We start from the raw sequence: 19937 nt of genomic DNA on the forward strand, positions 1-19937 counted from the left end.
AACTTCAAGCACTGTCCATTAGAGAACCCTACTTCGCCATTAGAGATGATAGCTTAGTTCTACGACTTGATCCATCATTCCTAACTTAGGTTGTATCAGAATTCCATCGCTCTCAGGAGATACTGCTTCCCTCCTGTCAAAATCCTGTCAAAATCCGAAAAATGCAGATGAAAGAGAGTTCCATACTCTTGATGTTCGCCGAACAATTCTATACAACCTAGAACAGTCTAAATCTTGGAGGATTGACCCATATCTATTTATCAACCCGTTGGGGAAAAATAGCGGTAAAAAGGTGGCAAAGAGTACCATTGCAAGATGGATCAGAAAAGCAATTTCTGAATCTTACCTTTCTCAAGGTATGACTCCTCCTGAGGGCATTAAAGCCCATTCTACAAGATCTACCTCGACCTCCCGGGCAGAAAAAGCGGGCGCGTCTACAGAGCAGATTTGAAGAGCCGCCACATGGTCTTCCATCCATACATTTACGAAACATTATAGGTTGGATTCTCTATCCAACCGGGATTTAGCCTTTGGCTGTAAGGTTTTTCAGGCTGTTGTCCCGCCCTAGCTACAGAATAGGTTTGTATTCCTCCTATGCTGTCATGGAAGGTGACTAGAGAAAATAGAATTAGTCTTACCGCTAATTCGGTTTCTAGGAACCTTCCACGACAGCGCTAATTTCCCTCTCTATATTCCTTGATCAATTCTTGGAATTTTAATAATAACCAGTGCTATGGGATTCGTTATAAGTCACTGAGGATTACGACGTGGGAGGGTCTTTTAACCTCTTGTGCTTCCTGTCCCCCATTAGGGCGTGGAGACAACCTCCTATGCTGTCGTGGAAGGTTCCTAGAAACTGAATTACCGGTAAGACTAATTCTATTTTTTGTTTTTGTACCTCCTTGACCAGTCGGTCCCATCTTTCCTATGGATCTGGAAGGACTGGGTTCTCCTAGAAGATTTAAAGGGATGGTTCTACATGTAAATACAATGAAAAGTGGTAGATATAGCTCATGATGCAATTTTTTTTAACGGGGTCTGTAAATGATTCACCTTTTTCTCCAAGTTCTCTCTTCTGCCCAGGAGATCAGGGTATTCCAGAACATCCTAGGAAGATGGACAACCGATCAGAGTCTCCGAAGCCAATGATCTTCACGCCTGATTATAAAGAGTAAAGGCCCCGTCTCACATAGCGAGATCGCTGCTGAGTCACTAGTTTTGTGACGCAACAGCAACCTCAGTAGCGATCTCGCTATGTGTGACACGTACCAGCGATCAGGCCCCTGCTGTGAGATCGCTGGTCGTGTCGGAATGGCCTGGACCGTTTTTTGGTCGTTGAGGTCCCGCTGACATCGCTGAATCGGTGTGTGTGACACCGATCCAGCGATGTCTTCACTGGTAACCAGGGTAAACATCGGGTTACTAAGCGCAGGGCCGCGGTTAGTAACCCGATGTTTACACCCTGGTTACCAGCGTAAATGTAAAAAAAAACAAACACTACATACTCACCATCTGATGTCCGTCAGGTCCCTTGCCGTCTGCTTCCTGCTCTGAGTGCCGCCGTACAGTGAGAGCGCAGCACAGCAGTGACGTCACCGCTGCGCTCTGCTCTCACTGTACGGCGGCTCAGTCAGAGCAGGAAGCAGATGGCAAGGGACCTGACGGGCATCAGATGGCGAGTATGTACTGTTTGTTTTTTTTGGTAACCAGGGTAAACATCGGGTTACTAAGCGCGGCCCTGCGCTTAGTAACCCGATGTTTACCCTGGTTACCCGGGTGCTGCAGGGGGACTTCGGCATCGTTGAAGACAGTTTCAACGATGCCGAAGTCGTTCCCCTGATCGTTGGTTGCTGGAGAGAGCGGTCTGTGTGACAGCTCCCCAGCGACCACACAACGACTTACCAACGATCACGGCCAGGTCGTATCGCTGGTCGTGATCGTTGGTAAATCGCTATGTGAGACGGGGCCTTAAGGAGAGGGTGAGGAGCTGTAATGGCGATCCCCAGAGGAAGAGAAATGGGGGCGCAGAGGACGCTGATCCACCCGGACCCTATTGTGGCTGATTCACCTACCTGGACATGAGTCGTCAGCATTACTGAGAGCAGCACAGAGCGCGGCGAGCCAGCAGGTCTTCATGGGCAGCGGTAATGATCACTGTTCCTCGTGCAGACCTTCACTATGGTGTACGAATGGCTGATATGTTTTGGTAACTGGTAAAACCCCCTGTTATATAATGGTCTCCCACCCCAGATTGCATTGTTCTTTACTAGTATGTTCTGTTTGCAACTTTCTAACGTTTCCGATAGTTGTTCATAGCAATGAATTCAGTAATTTAATTAATAACGATGGAGACAAACAGTCATGAGAAAAAGTATGTACACCCTCTTTGAATCCAATGGTTTAACGTATCAAGACATAGTGAAAAAAGAACAAAAAAAATCTTGTCCTTTAGAAATTCTAAATCTTAAGACAATCCAAGCTCAAATGAACAACACATGACTATTATTTATGAAAAATTACACCGTGTCATTATTTATACTTCAAAAAGTAGGCCAAAATGCATAAGAATTGGTGTGAAAAATTAAGTACCGTAGCTTGCAGAAGTATTTTTTAGCAGTAATTACTTGCAGTGATCATTTTCAGAATGACTTTATCAGTGCCGCACATCGTTCTGGAGGAATTTTGGTCGACTCTTCGTTACCACACTGCTTAAGTTCTTTAAGAATTGTGGGCCGTCGTTTCAGCACCGATAGCGTAAGGTCTCGCCACAACATTTCTACTGGATTGAGGACTGGACAGTGACTCACTCATTTCAACATCTTGATTTATTTATTTTTCAGCCTTTCTCATGCGGATTTGTGGTTTTGCTTGGGTTCATTGTCCTGTTTTATTACCCAGTTTCAGTCAAGCTTTAGATTTTGGATAGATGGCCTCATGTTTAAAGGTACCTTCACACTGAACAACTTAAAGGGACACTGTCACCTGAATTTGGAGGGAACAATCTTTAGCCATAGAGGCGGGGTTTTCAGGTGTTTGATGCACCCTTTCCTTACCCGCCGGCTGCATGCTGGCTGCAATATTGGATTGAAGTTCATTCTCTGTCCTCCGTAGTACACGCCTGCACAAGGTAATATTGCCTTGTGCTGGCGTGTACTCCGGAGGACAGAAAATGAACTTCAATCCAATATTGCGGCCAGCATGCAGCCAGTGGGTAAGGAAAGGGTGCATCAAACACCCGAAAACCCCGCCTCTATGGCTAAAGATTGTTCCCTCCAAATTCAGGTGACAGTGTCCCTTTAACAACGATAACGATAGCGATCCGTGACGTTGCAGCGTCCTGGATAGCGATATCTTTGTGTTTGACACGCAGCAGCGATCAGGATCCTGCTGTGACATCGTTGGTCGGAGCTAGAAGGCCAGCACCTTATTTCGTCGCTGGATCACCCGCTGACATCGCTGAGTCGGCATGTGTGACGCTGATTCAGCGATGTCTTCACTGGTAACCAGGGTAAACATCAGGTTACTAAACGCAGGGCCGCGCTTAGTAACCCGATATTTACCCTGGTTACCATTGTAAATGTAAAAAAAAAAACAAACACTACATACTCACATTCCGGTGTCTGTCGCGTCCCCCAGCGTCCGCTTCCCTGCACTGTGTCAGCGCCGGCCGGCCGTAAAGTAGAGCACAGCGGTGACGTCACCGCTCTGCTTTACGGCCGGCGCTTACACAGTGCAGGGAAGCGGACGCCGGGGAACGCGACAGACACCGGAATGTAAGTATGTAGTGTTTGGGTTTTTTTACATTTACACTGGTAACCAAGGTAAACATCGGGTTACTAAGCGCGGCCCTGCGCTTAGTAACCCGATGTTTACCCTGGTTACCCGGGGACTTCGGCATCGTTGTTTGCTGGAGAGCTGTCTGTGTGACAGCTCTCCAGCGACCACACAACGACGAAACAGCGACGCTGCAGCGATCAGCATTGTTGTCTATATCGCTGCAGCGTCGCTTAATGTGACGGTACCTTAACTCTAGAGGGGTTCATGGTTGCCCCAATAACTGCAAGGTGATTCAATCCTGTGGCTGCAAAACATGCCTAAATCATCCCCCCTCCACCTCCATGGTATGACTTGTTGTGCTGATCAGGGTGTTATGGCCAAACATCTCCACTTTTGTTTTGTCTGTCCCAAGGACATTGTTCCAGAGGTCTTGTAGTTTGTTCAGATACAACTTTGCAAAGCTATATTATGCTAACTAAAGCCTTTAGAGTCTGAGCTGCAGCTCTTGGGTTTTTGCAATTTCTTTGAGCATTGTATGGTCTGACCTTGGGGTAAATTTTCTTGGACATCCACTCCTGGGAAGATTGTCAACTGTCTTGCATGTTTTTGTTGAATAATCTACCCTACTGTAGAATGATGGACTCCAAAAAGTTTGCAAATTACCTCAAAAGAGCTACTGCTACTACCACACACTTGTGGTATATTGGCTCGGTCTACAATATACACACACAGCATCTACACTATATATACATAATCTATACCATATACACATTTCCTACACTATATACACAGGAAAGTGTAGCGAACTCATCAATCTCTCTCCTGGCCCTTTGGTAACATGACCATAATGTCACCAAATGTAATTGAACCCTTCTAAACTCAGATACTAGTCAGATAGGACTAGCATTATCAGTGCAGTTTCTGTTTTTTCAAAGTAGGCAGCCCCCCAAACCTGCCGTTCTGTAACGTCTGGCAGTGCGGGATTGTTAACCTTGGCTCCAATTTTAATTCCTGACAATTGAATCAAAAGTCACAGACGGCCCACATTTTTTATGACCAGGCACTCTACCCTTTTTTTTATAGGCCACTCTCCCCAAAACCATTTCCTTTTTGGTTGTATGTACATGTGCATTTTTTGTTGCCTTTTTTGAGCCAAAGTCAAAAGTGTATATAAAAGGATAGAAAAATAGAAGGTAAGGACTTCTACTTCTCCATCCTGCTGGATCGACTTTTAGCTGTAACTCAGAAAACAGCTGAAAAATTGCTTCTTTTTTTTCTTTCTTTTCAGACCAATACAATGGGTTATTGTAAAACAAATGGTGCAGTCTGCTGACATATAATGAAACAAACGGGGAGTCTGTGAGCGGTATGGTATATGCCAGTATGTCTATAAAGGCATGGGGGGTATAGTGATAATGGGGAGTCGCTATACACCTAGGCTCAGATCTACTCCAGAGCTGCCATTAGGTAAGATGCCTTTATTAGGAGGCTCCATGCAGATTTTGTATATTTTACTGCTGCACTGTTAATGACGGCTAACCTAACAGAACCATAATGGACCCCATTGTAAGCCCGCAGGGCCTGCCATGTAATAGATCCGTGCCTGACATGAATTCCACTGTTCTGTTCCTAGTAAAGGACAGAATAATGGCATTCAGAATGCTTCTGTGACTCTCAACCCTATACTTGACAGAGGAACCCACAGAGGACACAGAGCTGCACAATGAGACTAAGTTCACAGAAGGCTGCATTTTTTTAGTGCTAATTTTCAACTGCGTAGCACAGTACCAGCAAAGCCTAAGAGATTTCAGAAATCTCATGCACACAAATTGTTTTTTTATTCATCAGTATTTTGTGCTGTGCATGGTTTTGTAGAGAAAAAAATGCAGCAAAAACAACTGTAACAACTCTGCTGGCATCACGGCATGGCCTCTCATCTCTCACACTATCTTACCCACTGCTCCAGGCCATGATGTGGTTTCTGTTTTATGCCAGCTCCATGTTCTGTGTCTCTGCTCTCTGCATGCTTCCTGGCTGTGTGCATAGGGGGCCGGCGCCTGAACTGTCTGGTTCTTATAGAAATCAGGTGCACCTGTCTAATCTGTTCCTGACCAATTACTAAGAGGCCTCCAGTATTTAGTGCAGCTCCACCCAGTGGACTGGGCCTGTGCAATGTGTTAGCTCAGTTTGTGTTTTGCTTCTGAGTTTGCCAGGCCTTGCTCTGAGTTACTCCCTCTCTGGAGGCTTTTCTCTGTGTTATTGCCTTGATCTTGTTGTCCGCCCTCCAGGAGGCAGAATATCCTGGTCCCTGTGTCTTTGTCCTTGTTTCTTGTCTTGTTCCATTTCCTTGTCTGAACTTAGTCTTATCTCGGTCTCCTTTTCTGTGGCTTCCTTCCCTGCTGTGTCTTTCCTCGTGTTCTCAGTCTGCTTACACTCCGCACTCTTGCGGCTCTGCCTGCTCTGTACCTTTGTGGCTTTACTCCTACAGTTCTGCTCCCTTCTACTCTGCTTATCTTCTGCTGCTGCAGTAATCTCTTGCTGCAGCTCCTCTCCGCATTCCTTGTGGTTCTGCTCTGCTTTGCTGCTACAGAAACCTCTTGCTGCAGCTCCTCTCCACATTCCTTGTGGCTCCGCTCTGCTTAGCTTTTATTGCTGCGATATCTCTTGCTGCTCTACCGCTCCTATCCGCAGCCTTGCGGTTCTCCTCCTGTGTGAACAGGTCCCAACCTGTTCCTCCATACTACATATCAGTACCTGCACCTCCTGTGTGAACAGGTCCCAACCTGTTCCTCCATACTACATATCTGTACCTGCACCTCCAGTGTGAACAGGTCCCTACCTGTTCCTTCATACACCACACCAACCAGTCCTGTGTTCCTGCCCTGCCTGTTGTGAAATTGGATTTTGGGCTCCCCCGGTGGCCACTGGTGGAATTGAACTGGTGTGCATCATCCCCTCTGTTCACCTGCTTCCATCAGGATGTGGGAGTCGCTATTTAACCTTGCTCCTCTGTCACTTCCATGCCGGTCAACATTGTAATCAGAAGCCTTTCTGTGCATGTTCCTGCTGCTAGACAACTCCCAGATAAGTTGGACTTTAGTCCTCGTTTGTTTTTGCATTTTGTTCCAGTTCACAGCTGTAGTTTCGTTTCTGTGTCTGGAAAGCTCTTGTGATCTGAAATTGCCACTCTGATGTTATGAGTTAATACTAGAGTCTTAAAGTAATTTCAGGATGGTATTTTGATAGGGTTTTCAGCTGACCATGAAAGTGCTCTTTCTGTCTTCCTGCTATCTAGTAAGCGGACCTAAATTTTGCTAAACCTATTTTCATACTACGTTTGTCATTTCATCTAAAATCACCGCCAATATATGTGGGGGCCTCTGTCTGCCTATCGGGGAAATTTCTCTAGAGGTGAGCCAGGACTATATTTTCCTCTGCCAGGATTAGTTAGTCCTCCGGCCGGCGCTGGGCGTCTAGGGATAAAAAACGTAGGCAACGCTACCCGGCTACTGTTAGTTGTGCGGCAGGTTTAGTTCATGGTCAGTTTAGTTTCCATCCTTCCAAGAGCTAGTACTTATGTTTGCTGGGCTATGTTCTCTTGCCATTGAGAACCATAACAGTTTGACCGGCCAAAAAAGGGTTAAATTAATTGACAGAGAAAGGAGAGAAAAGAGAAGTCTGCTGAAGATTTTTTTTTTTTTTTTTTTTTTTCCCCTTCAGTTCTGAGTGTGCTTGTAATTGAATCTCTTGCAAGTCTGCCTATATTGCAGCCTTTCTCTCTCTCTCTCTCTCCTTCTAATCCTGGAATGGCTCTGTGTTCACCTGTTTAAAATGGATATTCAGAGTTTAGCTGCAGGTTTGAATAATCTCACCACGAAAGTTCAAAATTTACAAGAGTTTGTTGTTCATGTTCCTATATCTGAACCTAGAATTCCTTTGCCTGAATTTTTCTCGGGGAATAGATCTTGCTTTCAAAATTTCAAAAATAATTGCAAGTTGTTTTTGTCCCTGAAATCTCGCTCTGCTGGAGATCCTGCTCAGCAGGTCAGGATTGTGATTTCCTTGCTCCGGGGTGACCCTCAGGATTGGGCTTTTGCATTGGCTCCAGGGGATCCTGCGTTGCTCAATGTGGATGCGTTTTTTCTGGCCTTGGGGTTGCTTTATGAGGAACCTCAGTTAGAGCTTCAGGCGGAAAAGGCCTTGATGTCCCTATCTCAGGGGCAAGACGAAGCTGAAATATACTGCCAGAAATTCCGCAAATGGGCTGTGCTTACTCAGTGGAATGAGTGCGCCCTGGCGGCGAATTTCAGAGAGGGTCTCTCTGATGCCATTAAGGATGTTATGGTGGGGTTCCCTGTGCCTGCGGGTCTGAATGAGTCCATGACAATGGCTATCCAGATCGATAGGCGTCTGCGGGAGCGCAAACCTGTGCACCATTTGGCGGTGTCTACTGAGAAGACGCCAGAGAATATGCAATGTGATAGAATTCTGTCCAGAAGTGAACGGCAGAATTTAAGACGAAAAAATGGGTTGTGCTTCTATTGCGGTGATTCAACTCATGTTATATCAGCATGCTCTAAGCGTACTAAGAAGCTTGATAAGTCTGTTTCAATTGGCACTTTACAGTCTAAGTTTATTCTATCTGTGACCCTGATTTGTTCTTTATCATCTATTACCGCGGATGCCTATGTCGACTCTGGCGCCGCTTTGAGTCTTATGGATTGGTCCTTGGCCAAACGCTGTGGGTATGATTTGGAGCCTCTTGAAACTCCTATACCCCTGAAGGGGATTGACTCCACCCCATTGGCTAGTAATAAACCACAATACTGGACACAAGTAACTATGCGGATTAATCCGGATCATCAGGAGATTATTCGCTTTCTTGTGCTGTATAACCTACATGATGTGTTGGTGCTTGGATTGCCATGGCTGCAATCTCATAACCCAGTCCTTGACTGGAAAGCTATGTCTGTGTTAAGCTGGGGATGTAAGGGGACGCATGGGGACGTACCTGTGGGTTCCATTTCATCATCTATTCCCTCTGAGATTCCTGAATTCTTGACTGAATATCGTGACGTTTTTGAAGAACCTAAGCTTGGTTCATTACCTCCGCACCGGGAGTGCGATTGTGCCATAGATTTGATTCCGGGTAGTAAATACCCTAAGGGTCGTTTATTTAATCTGTCTGTGCCTGAACATGCTGCTATGCGAGAATATATAAAGGAGTCCTTGGAAAAGGGACATATTCGTCCTTCGTCATCTCCCTTAGGAGCCGGTTTTTTCTTTGTGGCTAAGAAAGATGGCTCTTTGAGACCGTGTATTGATTATCGGCTTTTGAATAAAATCACGGTTAAATATCAATATCCGTTGCCACTGCTGACTGATTTGTTTGCTCGCATAAAGGGGGCCAAGTGGTTCTCTAAGATAGATCTCCGTGGGGCGTATAATTTGGTGCGAATTAAGCAGGGGGATAAGTGGAAGACCGCATTTAATACGCCCGAGGGCCACTTTGAGTATTTGGTGATGCCTTTTGGTCTTTCAAATGCCCCTTCAGTCTTTCAGTCCTTTATGCATGACATTTTCCGTGATTATTTGGATAAATTTATGATTGTGTATCTGGATGATATTTTGATTTTTTCGGATGACTGGGACTCTCATGTCCAGCAGGTCAGGAGGGTTTTTCAGGTTTTGCGGTCTAATTCCTTGTGTGTGAAGGGTTCTAAGTGCGTTTTTGGGGTTCAAAAGATTTCCTTTTTGGGATATATTTTTTCCCCCTCTTCCATCGAGATGGATCCTGTCAAGGTTCAGGCTATTTGTGATTGGACGCAACCCTCTTCTCTTAAGAGTCTTCAGAAATTTTTGGGCTTTGCTAACTTTTATCGTCGATTTATTGCTGGTTTTTCTGATGTTGTTAAACCATTGACTGATTTGACTAAGAAGGGTGCTGATGTTGCTGATTGGTCCCCTGCTGCTGTGGAGGCCTTTCGGGAGCTTAAGCGCCGCTTTTCTTCCGCCCCTGTGTTGCGTCAGCCTGATGTTGCTCTTCCTTTTCAGGTTGAGGTCGACGCTTCTGAAATCGGAGCTGGGGCAGTTTTGTCGCAGAGAAGTTCCGATTGTTCCGTGATGAGACCTTGTGCCTTTTTCTCGCGTAAATTTTCGCCCGCCGAGCGGAATTATGATGTTGGGAATCGGGAGCTTTTGGCCATGAAGTGGGCTTTTGAGGAGTGGCGTCATTGGCTTGAGGGGGCTAGACATCAGGTGGTGGTATTGACTGACCACAAAAATCTAATTTATCTTGAGTCCGCCAGACGCCTGAATCCTAGACAGGCGCGCTGGTCGTTGTTTTTCTCTCGGTTTAATTTTGTGGTGTCCTACCTGCCGGGTTCTAAGAATGTTAAGGCGGATGCCCTTTCTAGGAGTTTTGAGCCTGACTCCCCTGGTAACTCTGAACCTACAGGTATCCTTAAGGATGGAGTGATATTGTCTGCCGTTTCTCCAGACCTGCGGCGGGCCTTGCAGGAGTTTCAGGCGGATAGACCTGATCGTTGCCCACCTGGTAGACTGTTTGTTCCTGATGATTGGACCAGTAAAGTCATTTCTGAGGTTCATTCTTCTGCGTTGACAGGTCATCCTGGAATCTTTGGTACCAGGGATTTGGTGGCAAGGTCCTTCTGGTGGCCTTCCCTGTCTCGAGATGTGCGAGGCTTTGTGCAGTCTTGTGACGTTTGTGCTCGGGCCAAGCCTTGTTGTTCTCGGGCTAGTGGATTGTTGTTGCCCTTGCCTATCCCGAAGAGGCCCTGGACGCACATCTCGATGGATTTTATTTCGGATCTTCCTGTTTCTCAGAAGATGTCTGTCATCTGGGTGGTGTGTGACCGTTTCTCTAAGATGGTCCATTTGGTTCCCCTGCCTAAGTTGCCTTCTTCTTCCGAGTTGGTTCCTCTGTTTTTTCAAAATGTGGTCCGTTTGCATGGTATTCCGGAGAATATCGTTTCTGACAGAGGAACCCAATTCGTGTCTAGATTTTGGCGAGCATTCTGTGCTAGGATGGGCATAGATTTGTCTTTCTCGTCTGCTTTCCATCCTCAGACTAATGGCCAGACCGAGCGGACGAATCAGACCTTGGAGACATATTTGAGGTGTTTTGTGTCTGCAGATCAGGATGATTGGGTTGCTTTTTTGCCTTTAGCGGAGTTTGCCCTCAATAATCGGGCCAGCTCTGCCACCTTGGTGTCTCCTTTTTTCTGTAATTCGGGGTTTCATCCTCGATTTTCTTCTGGTCAGGTGGAATCTTCGGATTGTCCTGGAGTGGATGCTGTGGTGGAGAGGTTGCATCAGATTTGGGGGCAGGTAGTGGACAATTTGAAGTTGTCCCAGGAGAAGACTCAGCTTTTTGCCAACCGCCGGCGTCGGGTTGGTCCTCGGCTTTGTGTTGGGGACTTGGTGTGGTTGTCTTCTCGTTTTGTCCCTATGAGGGTTTCTTCTCCTAAGTTTAAGCCTCGGTTCATCGGCCCGTACAAGATATTGGAGATTCTTAACCCTGTGTCCTTCCGTTTGGACCTCCCGGCATCTTTTTCTATTCATAATGTTTTTCATCGGTCATTGTTGCGCAGGTATGAGGTACCGGTTGTGCCTTCCGTTGAGCCTCCTGCTCCGGTGTTGGTTGAGGGCGAGTTGGAGTACGTTGTGGAAAAAATCTTGGACTCCCGTGTTTCCAGACGGAAACTCCAGTATCTGGTCAAATGGAAGGGATACGGTCAGGAGGATAATTCTTGGGTGACTGCCTCTGATGTTCATGCCTCCGATCTGGTCCGTGCCTTTCATAGGGCTCATCCTGATCGCCCTGGTGGTTCTGGTGAGGGTTCGGTGCCCCCTCCTTGAGGGGGGGGTACTGTTGTGAAATTGGATTTTGGGCTCCCCCGGTGGCCACTGGTGGAATTGAACTGGTGTGCATCATCCCCTCTGTTCACCTGCTTCCATCAGGATGTGGGAGTCGCTATTTAACCTTGCTCCTCTGTCACTTCCATGCCGGTCAACATTGTAATCAGAAGCCTTTCTGTGCATGTTCCTGCTGCTAGACAACTCCCAGATAAGTTGGACTTTAGTCCTCGTTTGTTTTTGCATTTTGTTCCAGTTCACAGCTGTAGTTTCGTTTCTGTGTCTGGAAAGCTCTTGTGATCTGAAATTGCCACTCTGATGTTATGAGTTAATACTAGAGTCTTAAAGTAATTTCAGGATGGTATTTTGATAGGGTTTTCAGCTGACCATGAAAGTGCTCTTTCTGTCTTCCTGCTATCTAGTAAGCGGACCTCAATTTTGCTAAACCTATTTTCATACTACGTTTGTCATTTCATCTAAAATCACTGCCAATATATGTGGGGGCCTCTGTCTGCCTATCAGGGAAATTTCTCTAGAGGTGAGCCAGGACTATATTTTCCTCTGCCAGGATTAGTTAGTCCTCCGGCCGGCGCTGGGCGTCTAGGGATAAAAAACGTAGGCAACGCTACCCGGCTACTGTTAGTTGTGCGGCAGGTTTAGTTCATGGTCAGTTTAGTTTCCATCCTTCCAAGAGCTAGTACTTATGTTTGCTGGGCTATGTTCTCTTGCCATTGAGAACCATAACACCTGCCATCCCTGCCAGCCCAGTGTTCTGTGCCGTGCCTGCCAGCCCAGTGTTCTGTGCCGTGCCTGCCAGCCCAGTGTTCTGTGCCATGCCTGCCAGCCCTGTGTTCTGTGCCGTGCCTGCCAGCCGTGTGTTCTCTACCGTGTCTCTGCCAGCCATGTCTCAGCCATGCCAGTCTACTCGTCTGAGTTTCAGCCTTGCTCATCTGCCAGTCCTGCCTGATGCCCGCACCAATCCTGGTGTTCCTGTCTCCCAAGTGGGATCAGCAGCCACAGCCAGACACCACTCTGGAGTAGCACCTGGCAGCTGCCTGCTGCACAAGCCTGACCTCACCATCAGAGGCTCCAGTGAAAACCCAGGCAACTGTCATAGTCACGCCACAAACCCCCGAGCTCATGCCCACCAGTCAGGGCGTGAGCGTGACAACAACTAGTGTGAACTTAGCCTATGGAGGGATTCCTTAAACTTTAAAGGAAACCTGTTGTGAATTCCGTTCTGGAGCTCCCTCCTGTGGTTGCTAATGGTATTTTTGTGAGTTCTGCCCTTGGGCTCCCTCTGGTGGTTTCGAGTGGAACTGCTGCTCCTTTAGGTAGCTGTAGCAGCTGCCTTCACTGATCGCCTTGCCTGGGTTTGTTATTTAAACCTGCTCTGGGCTTTAGTTCATGCCAGCTGTCAATGTCTTAGGTTGGATTTTGTTCTCTCCTTGGATTTCTCATATGGCCTGTCCTTGTCAGCAAAAGATAAGTTTTTGCTAGTTCTTGTTTGTCCATTTTCTTTGGATTCTATTGCTCTGCAAATATGTCTCTTTTTGTCCAGCTTGTCACTATGTCATATTCAGGCTAGCTGGAAGCTCTGGGGAAGCAGATTTGCCCCTCCACACCGTGACTCGGTGTGGAGTTCATTTTTGTAAACTCTGCGTGGATTTTGTAGTTTTTAATACTGACCGCACAGTATCCTTTTCTCTCTGTCTATCAAGTTTAGTATTTGCCTCCTTTGCTGAAATCTGATTTCATTTCTGTGTACGTCATTTCCCTCTCCACTCACAGTCAATATTTGTGGGGGGCTATCTTTCCTTTTGGGGTTTTCTCTCAGGCAAGATAGCTTTCTATTTCCTACTTTAGGGGTAGTTAGTTCTTAGGCTGTGAAGAGGTGTCTAGGGAGAGTCAGGAACATCCCACGGCTATTACTAGTGTTGTTGTTAGGATTAGGGACTGCGGTCAGTAGAGTTACCACCTCCTCAGAGCTCGTTCCATGTTGCGTTTTAGCCACCAAGTCATATCAGTGAGGCCTCTTAACCACCACGTCATAACAGAAACCTGTCAGGTAACTAATTCTGCCCAAACTGCGGGCAGCATGAATCAGAGCCCAGCTGCTTGAAATGCAGCCAGGTATGTTTTTCTCTGAAGTGCTCTAGGGTTTTAGTGAAAATATACTGTGAAGATTTTTGGACCATAGGGGGAGATGACTCTAGTCTGGCACCGCCCCTGGCTGGCTCTTCCCAGCACTGCAGCTGGTGATTGACAGGTCTGTTCCTCATGTGTACATGTGGAGAGCCGTCACTAACCTGCAGTGGAGCTGGGAGAAGTAAAGTATCTTTAATGGTTATTTTCTCTGAAACATTGGAGCAAGTCAGAGAATAGTATACTTGCCGGCAATTGTGTAGCCAGGCTGCGATTCCTGCCACCCGTGGTTTGGGCAGCATAGATCTACTGACAGGTTCCCTATACATGCTACAGACCTTTTACATATTTGGCATGATTCTGCTCCCGTTGGGTTCTGCTACACACAATACGCATGAATTTCTATGTGACATACTCCAAGATGGAGGGGCAGGTTCACACAAATATGTTAAAGGGAACTTGTCACCAGGTTTACCCCATATAAGTAAACAAATTAGTACCCTCAGCAATGGGATGTGTAATATCACAAAATAAATACTGAAGAGAAAATTCAGAAAATTACCGCGTCCAAATTGGGTAATGTATAGGAGCAGTTCTACGGTAAATTAGCACAAACATATAGGCAGAGAGAAGTTACGCCAGAGCAGGAGCGCAATGGGGGACATAGTGATGATGTAGGACGTGTCATCCACACGAAGCAGGGAAGGAGGATGGTGGTTGTAAGAAGAGTACCGAGATACGCCTATCGGATCGGACTGCACCATAGGAGGGTGTAATAAAAGGTATTTTTTGTGCCTTGCATAGAGAGTTGGGGACATATATGCAGCACTCCAGAATGCTGTAACAGAGGACTGAGAGGTGCTGGCCGTACCTTATATGGGGAAAAACACAAGCATATAGACAAAAAAGCGTCTGTTTAGAAGCACTTCACCTTCATATTAAACGGTGCAGGTTTCTTTTAGCAGTGCCTCGGTTAATCTGCTCAGTTGAGAATTTTTGCAAACTTTCCTGCTTTCCTGCATTAATGATCTCAGCTGTTCGCTGTTAGCCACTCCCCTCTCCTATATATTTTGGGCATGGCAAGCACTCATTGCCAGAACTAGCTTATGCTGCATGGTTTTAGATGTTGGTTTGTGGTTGTTGTTTGAGAAGGTGTTCGGTGGATTTATCTGAGACTGTTGCAAGGTTTTGAGCATGTGATAATTCCCTTACTTCTCCTACCTTAGTTTTTCCCCATCCTCCACTCCCTGGTGTGAGTATATTTGTATGATTGGTATTTTCCTTTATCCCTGTTTGTATTATCTTGTTAGGCTAGTTGGTGTACTATGATACACCACTACTCCTCTCTTCCTTGGGAGGGGGACAGGTACAGAGTGAGGGTGGATTCAGGAGCTAAGGTGGGTGGCCCCGTGTCTTCACTATCAGAAGTAATCCGGGGAGCAGGGTGAGCTAGTAAAACAGTGAGGTAATACTTTATTGAACCACAAAACTGGCAAATAACACATAGAACAGTCTCAGCAAAATACCCAAGATGGTGAAAAATTAGAGTTTCACCCTTCAGCTGACTCGCCTGGGTAAGAACAGCTGTGACTTCAGAGCTTCCAGGGCCAACTACCCACACCTGTGGTACGCACAGAATGAAGGTATTGACAAGCTTAGAAAAATTACAGTCCATTATGGTACAAGGTCAGGTGACCGGAGGTCACAACTTGGCTTCTCCGAACATCTCCATGGAGCCTGGTGGATCACAATCTCGGCTTTCCCAAATGTATCCAAGGGGCTAAGGTGACCAGTGGATCCGAATCCTGTCTACTCCAAACTTATCCATGGGTTCAGTGATGGTCAATGTAGCAGTTCTGTATTCTTTCATCCGGGGTCATGGTCCCCTAAGCTGGCATCCTGTAGAATGTCAAATCTGGGTCCATCGTGAAGGAGCCATGATCTAGCAGCTATCCTGGAGATTGTTCCTGGCTGTGGTTTTGCAATGAGTCTCTGGTTCTTTGGATCTCTGGACCTCTTGAATGTCTGGATGTATATTGTTACAGAGGCATATCCCCTTCTTATAGTTCACAACTGTTCTTTAAGCCATTATTCACAGGTCAAGTGGAAGGGGCGATGACATTAACGTGCACTGTTTGATTATTTAGTTTATCCTTCAATGTTTGCAAGTCAACAAATTGCATGGCCTGGTATTATGTGTAATCAACATATCAGCAACTGTCAGGCCACGTTCACATTTTGCGGCGTCCCTCTGCGGGTTCTCCCGCAGCGGAATTGATAAATCTGCAGGGCAAATCCGCTGCGGTTATCCCTGCAGATTTATCGCGGTTTGTTCCGCGGTTTCCGCTGCGGGATTACTCCTATACTATTGATGCTGCATATGCAGCAATATGCAGCATCAATAGTAATGTTAAAAATAATAAAAATTGGTTATACTCACCCTCTGATGTCCGAATCTCCTCGACGCTGCACGCGGCGCACCGGTTCCAAAGATGCTGTGCCGAGAAGGACCTTCGTGACGTCACGGTCATGTGACCGCGGCGTCATCACGGTCATGTGACCGCGACGTCACCACAGGTCCTGCTCGCACAGCAACTGAGACCGGGCGGCCGCGTGCAGCGCTGAGAGGTGAGTATAGCATCATTTTTTATTTTAATTCTTTTTTTTTTTTACACTATTTATGCTTCCCAGGGCCTGGAGGAGAGTCTCCTCTCCTCCACCCCGGGTAGCAACCGCACATTAGCCGCTTACTTCCCGCAACGTGGGCACAGCCCCATGCGGGAAGTAAGCGGTTCAATGCATTTCTATGGGTGCAGAATCGCAGCGATTCTGCACAAAGAAGTGACATGCTGCGGGTTTTAAACCGCTGCGTTTCTGCGCTGCTTTTCCCGCAGCATGTGCACTGCGGTTTGCGGTTTCCATAGGGTTTACATGTTAATGTAAACGCTATGGAAACTGCTGCGGACCCGCAGCATCAAAATCGCCGCGGATCTCATTGTTCAGTGACCCTGCATACCTGTTTTGAAAATATAACAGTACAATAAACTGCAGGCCTTAATCAATTTACAAATATCAATTTAACCTACACGAAGAGTAAACATATCAGTTTCTTGACCAGCCGAAGAAATAAACACACAAATTCAAAAGTGAATTTGAGTGAAATGTAGATAAGTCTATTACTCCTAGCTTACTGAAAATAGACGTCTGGTTAATTAAGATTAAATGCTGTGTCGTCACAAGTACGTCTTCAGCATTACTATCCTTTCCTCCTGAACTATTCCTGTATCCCAGGGATTTCCTGTCCAGGCTCGCAGTCCACCCGAGACTTCACGCGATTTCATGTTCATTGTCTCCTGCACGCCAGAGGATAAGACACTCTTCATAGTACCTGTACCGAGTCTTGAGCTTCGGACGTTGGTGGAATGTTCGCAAGGGATTCCAGTAAGGCTTCACACTGCCCCTAACAGTGATGCTTGCCCAATGCAACTTGAACTTGTCCTTGGTTACTCTATTTCCCTATCTGATTAAATATCAAGAAGCAGTCCTTATTTTACTGGGGCTTGCCCCTCTCACTATGGGCTAGTCCTGAACTTTGTTTCACTACTAGTGATGAGCGAGTATACTCGTTACTCGGGTTTTCCCGAGCACGCTCTGGTGATCTCCGAGTATTTGTAAGTGCTTGTAGATTGTGAGCCTTCACGGGCAGGGTCCTCTCTCCTACTGTACCAGTTATGACTTGTATTGTTCAAGATTATTGTACTTGTTTTTATTATGTATACCCCTCCTCACTTGTAAAGCGCCATGGAATAAATGGCGCTATAACAATAAATAATAATAATAATAATAATAATAAAGTGCTCAGAGATTTAGTTTTTGTTGCCGCAGCTGCACAATTTACAGCTGATAGACAGCTTGAATACATGTGGGGATTTCCTAGCAACCAGACAACCCCCACATGTACTCAGGCTGGCTAGCAGCCGTAAATCATGCAGCTGTATCAACAAAAACTAAATCTCTGAGCAGTTACAAATACTTGGAGATCATGCAGCGCCCCAGAGTCCTGGTCGTTTCAGTACTGATGCTCCGCCGCTAAGGGGGGCTATGGTACGTCTGATGGCACTGAAGGAGTTCACCTGACCAGGTATCACAGACACCAATACACTTCACAGTCTGGCCTCCAGGGGGAGCTAAGGGTGCTATGTATTAGGCCACGCCTCACAATCTGGTAAAACTGGGGGTTGGATAGGAAGTTAGTGAGAAGCTGACTGGGAATCGAACAGGCAACACCCTGTGGCAGAGGGTGTTGCGGGGAGAGACTCAGGGGGGTCCCTGTCAGGGGTGGGATCCTGACAGAGGCCTAGCGAACAGAGAGAACGTTACGGGACCGCGCCTGCACTTGATCGCGGCGGTACCCTAAGAAAGGACAAGAAGCGAGGTTTATTGTGCTGAGTGAGAAACGAGATCAACGCAACAAGGAGAAACACCAGTAGGAGTCGTGCTGTAAGATCGAGGCAACATCCTACTGAGGCGCGTAGCCGGTGGCCGGAACGCCGAGGAAGTACTAAGCTCCAAGCAATACTTCAAACCTACGGCAGGACAGTCAGCTATAGGCGGGCTGTCTCACACCAATCACCTACGAAGACATAGGGGGCACACTAGGAGAAGGGCGACACTAGGGTCCAGGAAGAGCTCCGAGCCTACCCGTCATACAGGTGCGTCCTAGCCATATCATCTGGGGGACGAAGAAGAACATCAGAATCCAGTTGTGAGGGAACACGAGAAACAGACACAACAGTTGTGGGGACTATCCCATAAGCACAGCAGGGGAGGACCGCAACACACAAGCGCTAGAAGGTAGGCACAGATTTCCACCTGCAAAGGGAACTCTGGAGGTGCCATCGGACCGGCCGGACTTGCGCAGCCTGGTTAACCGTATTCTGGACTGAGGATCCTGAAGCCTTCAGTAAAGAGGTAAAGAGACTGCAACCTGGTGTCCTCGTTATTTACTGCGTCCGGCACTGTACCGCACTACCACCACCACCCACACCTACTACTGAGGCGCCCCTCGGCAGGGTCACGGACCGGGCCTAGCCACCGTGACAACCCCAGAGCAAAGAGACCCAGAGGCCCGGTACCGGGTACCCCTCGGCCCTGCGGCAGTGGGGGCGCTGCAATCACCCGAGCGTGCTCGGGAAAACCCGAGCAACTAGTATATTCGTTCATCACTATTCACTACCTTATGTCCTAAATCTTAACCTATACCTGTTCCACACTATGCATGACAAAATATATCTGACAACGCATGACACTATTCATATTATAATATACAGCACAGCACGATTGAGGTCTTCAGGGGTAGGAATACAATAACACAGTCCACCACTCTTACACACATGTAAGCCAGTTATAATGTTTGCAGGTCACATAGGCCAGAAGAAACCTGGAATGAAGCAAGAAACCCGGGAAGACTGCAATCGATAACTATTTTCATACATTTGCACATCATTACTGTTAGGACTGGCGGAACGCACCAAGTAAAAGGTGAGATAATATAGGTGCGTTCGCAGTCCGGGGTCCACCGTGCAGGTGAGAACCTGCTGCTAGTAAATGGCAGCGCTATATGGCGGTGGACGCGAACCCTGTTACGTCACAGGGTCGCGGTACCGCACAAAAAGCGTAAGCAAGGAGGCACCGAACTCAGTCCCAAGACACGGGATTAGAGTCCGTACAGACTACTTGCGCGTGACACCGCTACTGGGTGTAAGAGGTAACAAGTAATAATAGCTTGAAGCACAAGAGTGCGAGCTGTGCCGTATTGGCAGACACCACTAAACACCCAGATGTGGGTTAGGAAGCGCTCTACTGGCGCGTGGCGCCGCACTGGCGGTCACAGCAATGGACGCTGTTTCATGTGTAACACTTGTGAGTCTAGTCGGGCGCTAGATAGCAGCCATACACCATACGCGAGCAGTCATACAATAGGGATAGGGACGACTTGCACTCATCAACAAACACACGTATACAATTGTACACTAGCGCATGGCCGTGCGGTCATGCGAACCTTATATAGCTGCAGCATGTACAGGACCTTCCTAAAAGGACCAATAGGAAGCTGCCACAGAAGTTCAGCACCTTCA

The 19937-nt window shown here is 47.0% G+C and overlaps 1 protein-coding gene across 1 annotated transcript in view; it reads left to right on the top strand.

The window, feature by feature from the left end:
• The first annotated feature begins 1768 nt into the window (after window positions 1-1768).
• LOC143805221 (ficolin-2-like) overlaps window positions 1769-19937 on the top strand; it is a 53257-nt gene continuing 35088 nt past the window's right edge. The window contains exon 1 of the mRNA XM_077284221.1: window positions 1769-2144. Coding sequence (XP_077140336.1) covers window positions 2135-2144 — 10 coding nt within the window. The 5' untranslated portion in view covers window positions 1769-2134. The remainder of the gene's footprint in view (window positions 2145-19937) is intronic.

This window comes from Ranitomeya variabilis, chromosome 2, assembly GCF_051348905.1.
Source record: "Ranitomeya variabilis isolate aRanVar5 chromosome 2, aRanVar5.hap1, whole genome shotgun sequence".
Lineage (NCBI taxonomy): Eukaryota > Metazoa > Chordata > Amphibia > Anura > Dendrobatidae > Ranitomeya > Ranitomeya variabilis.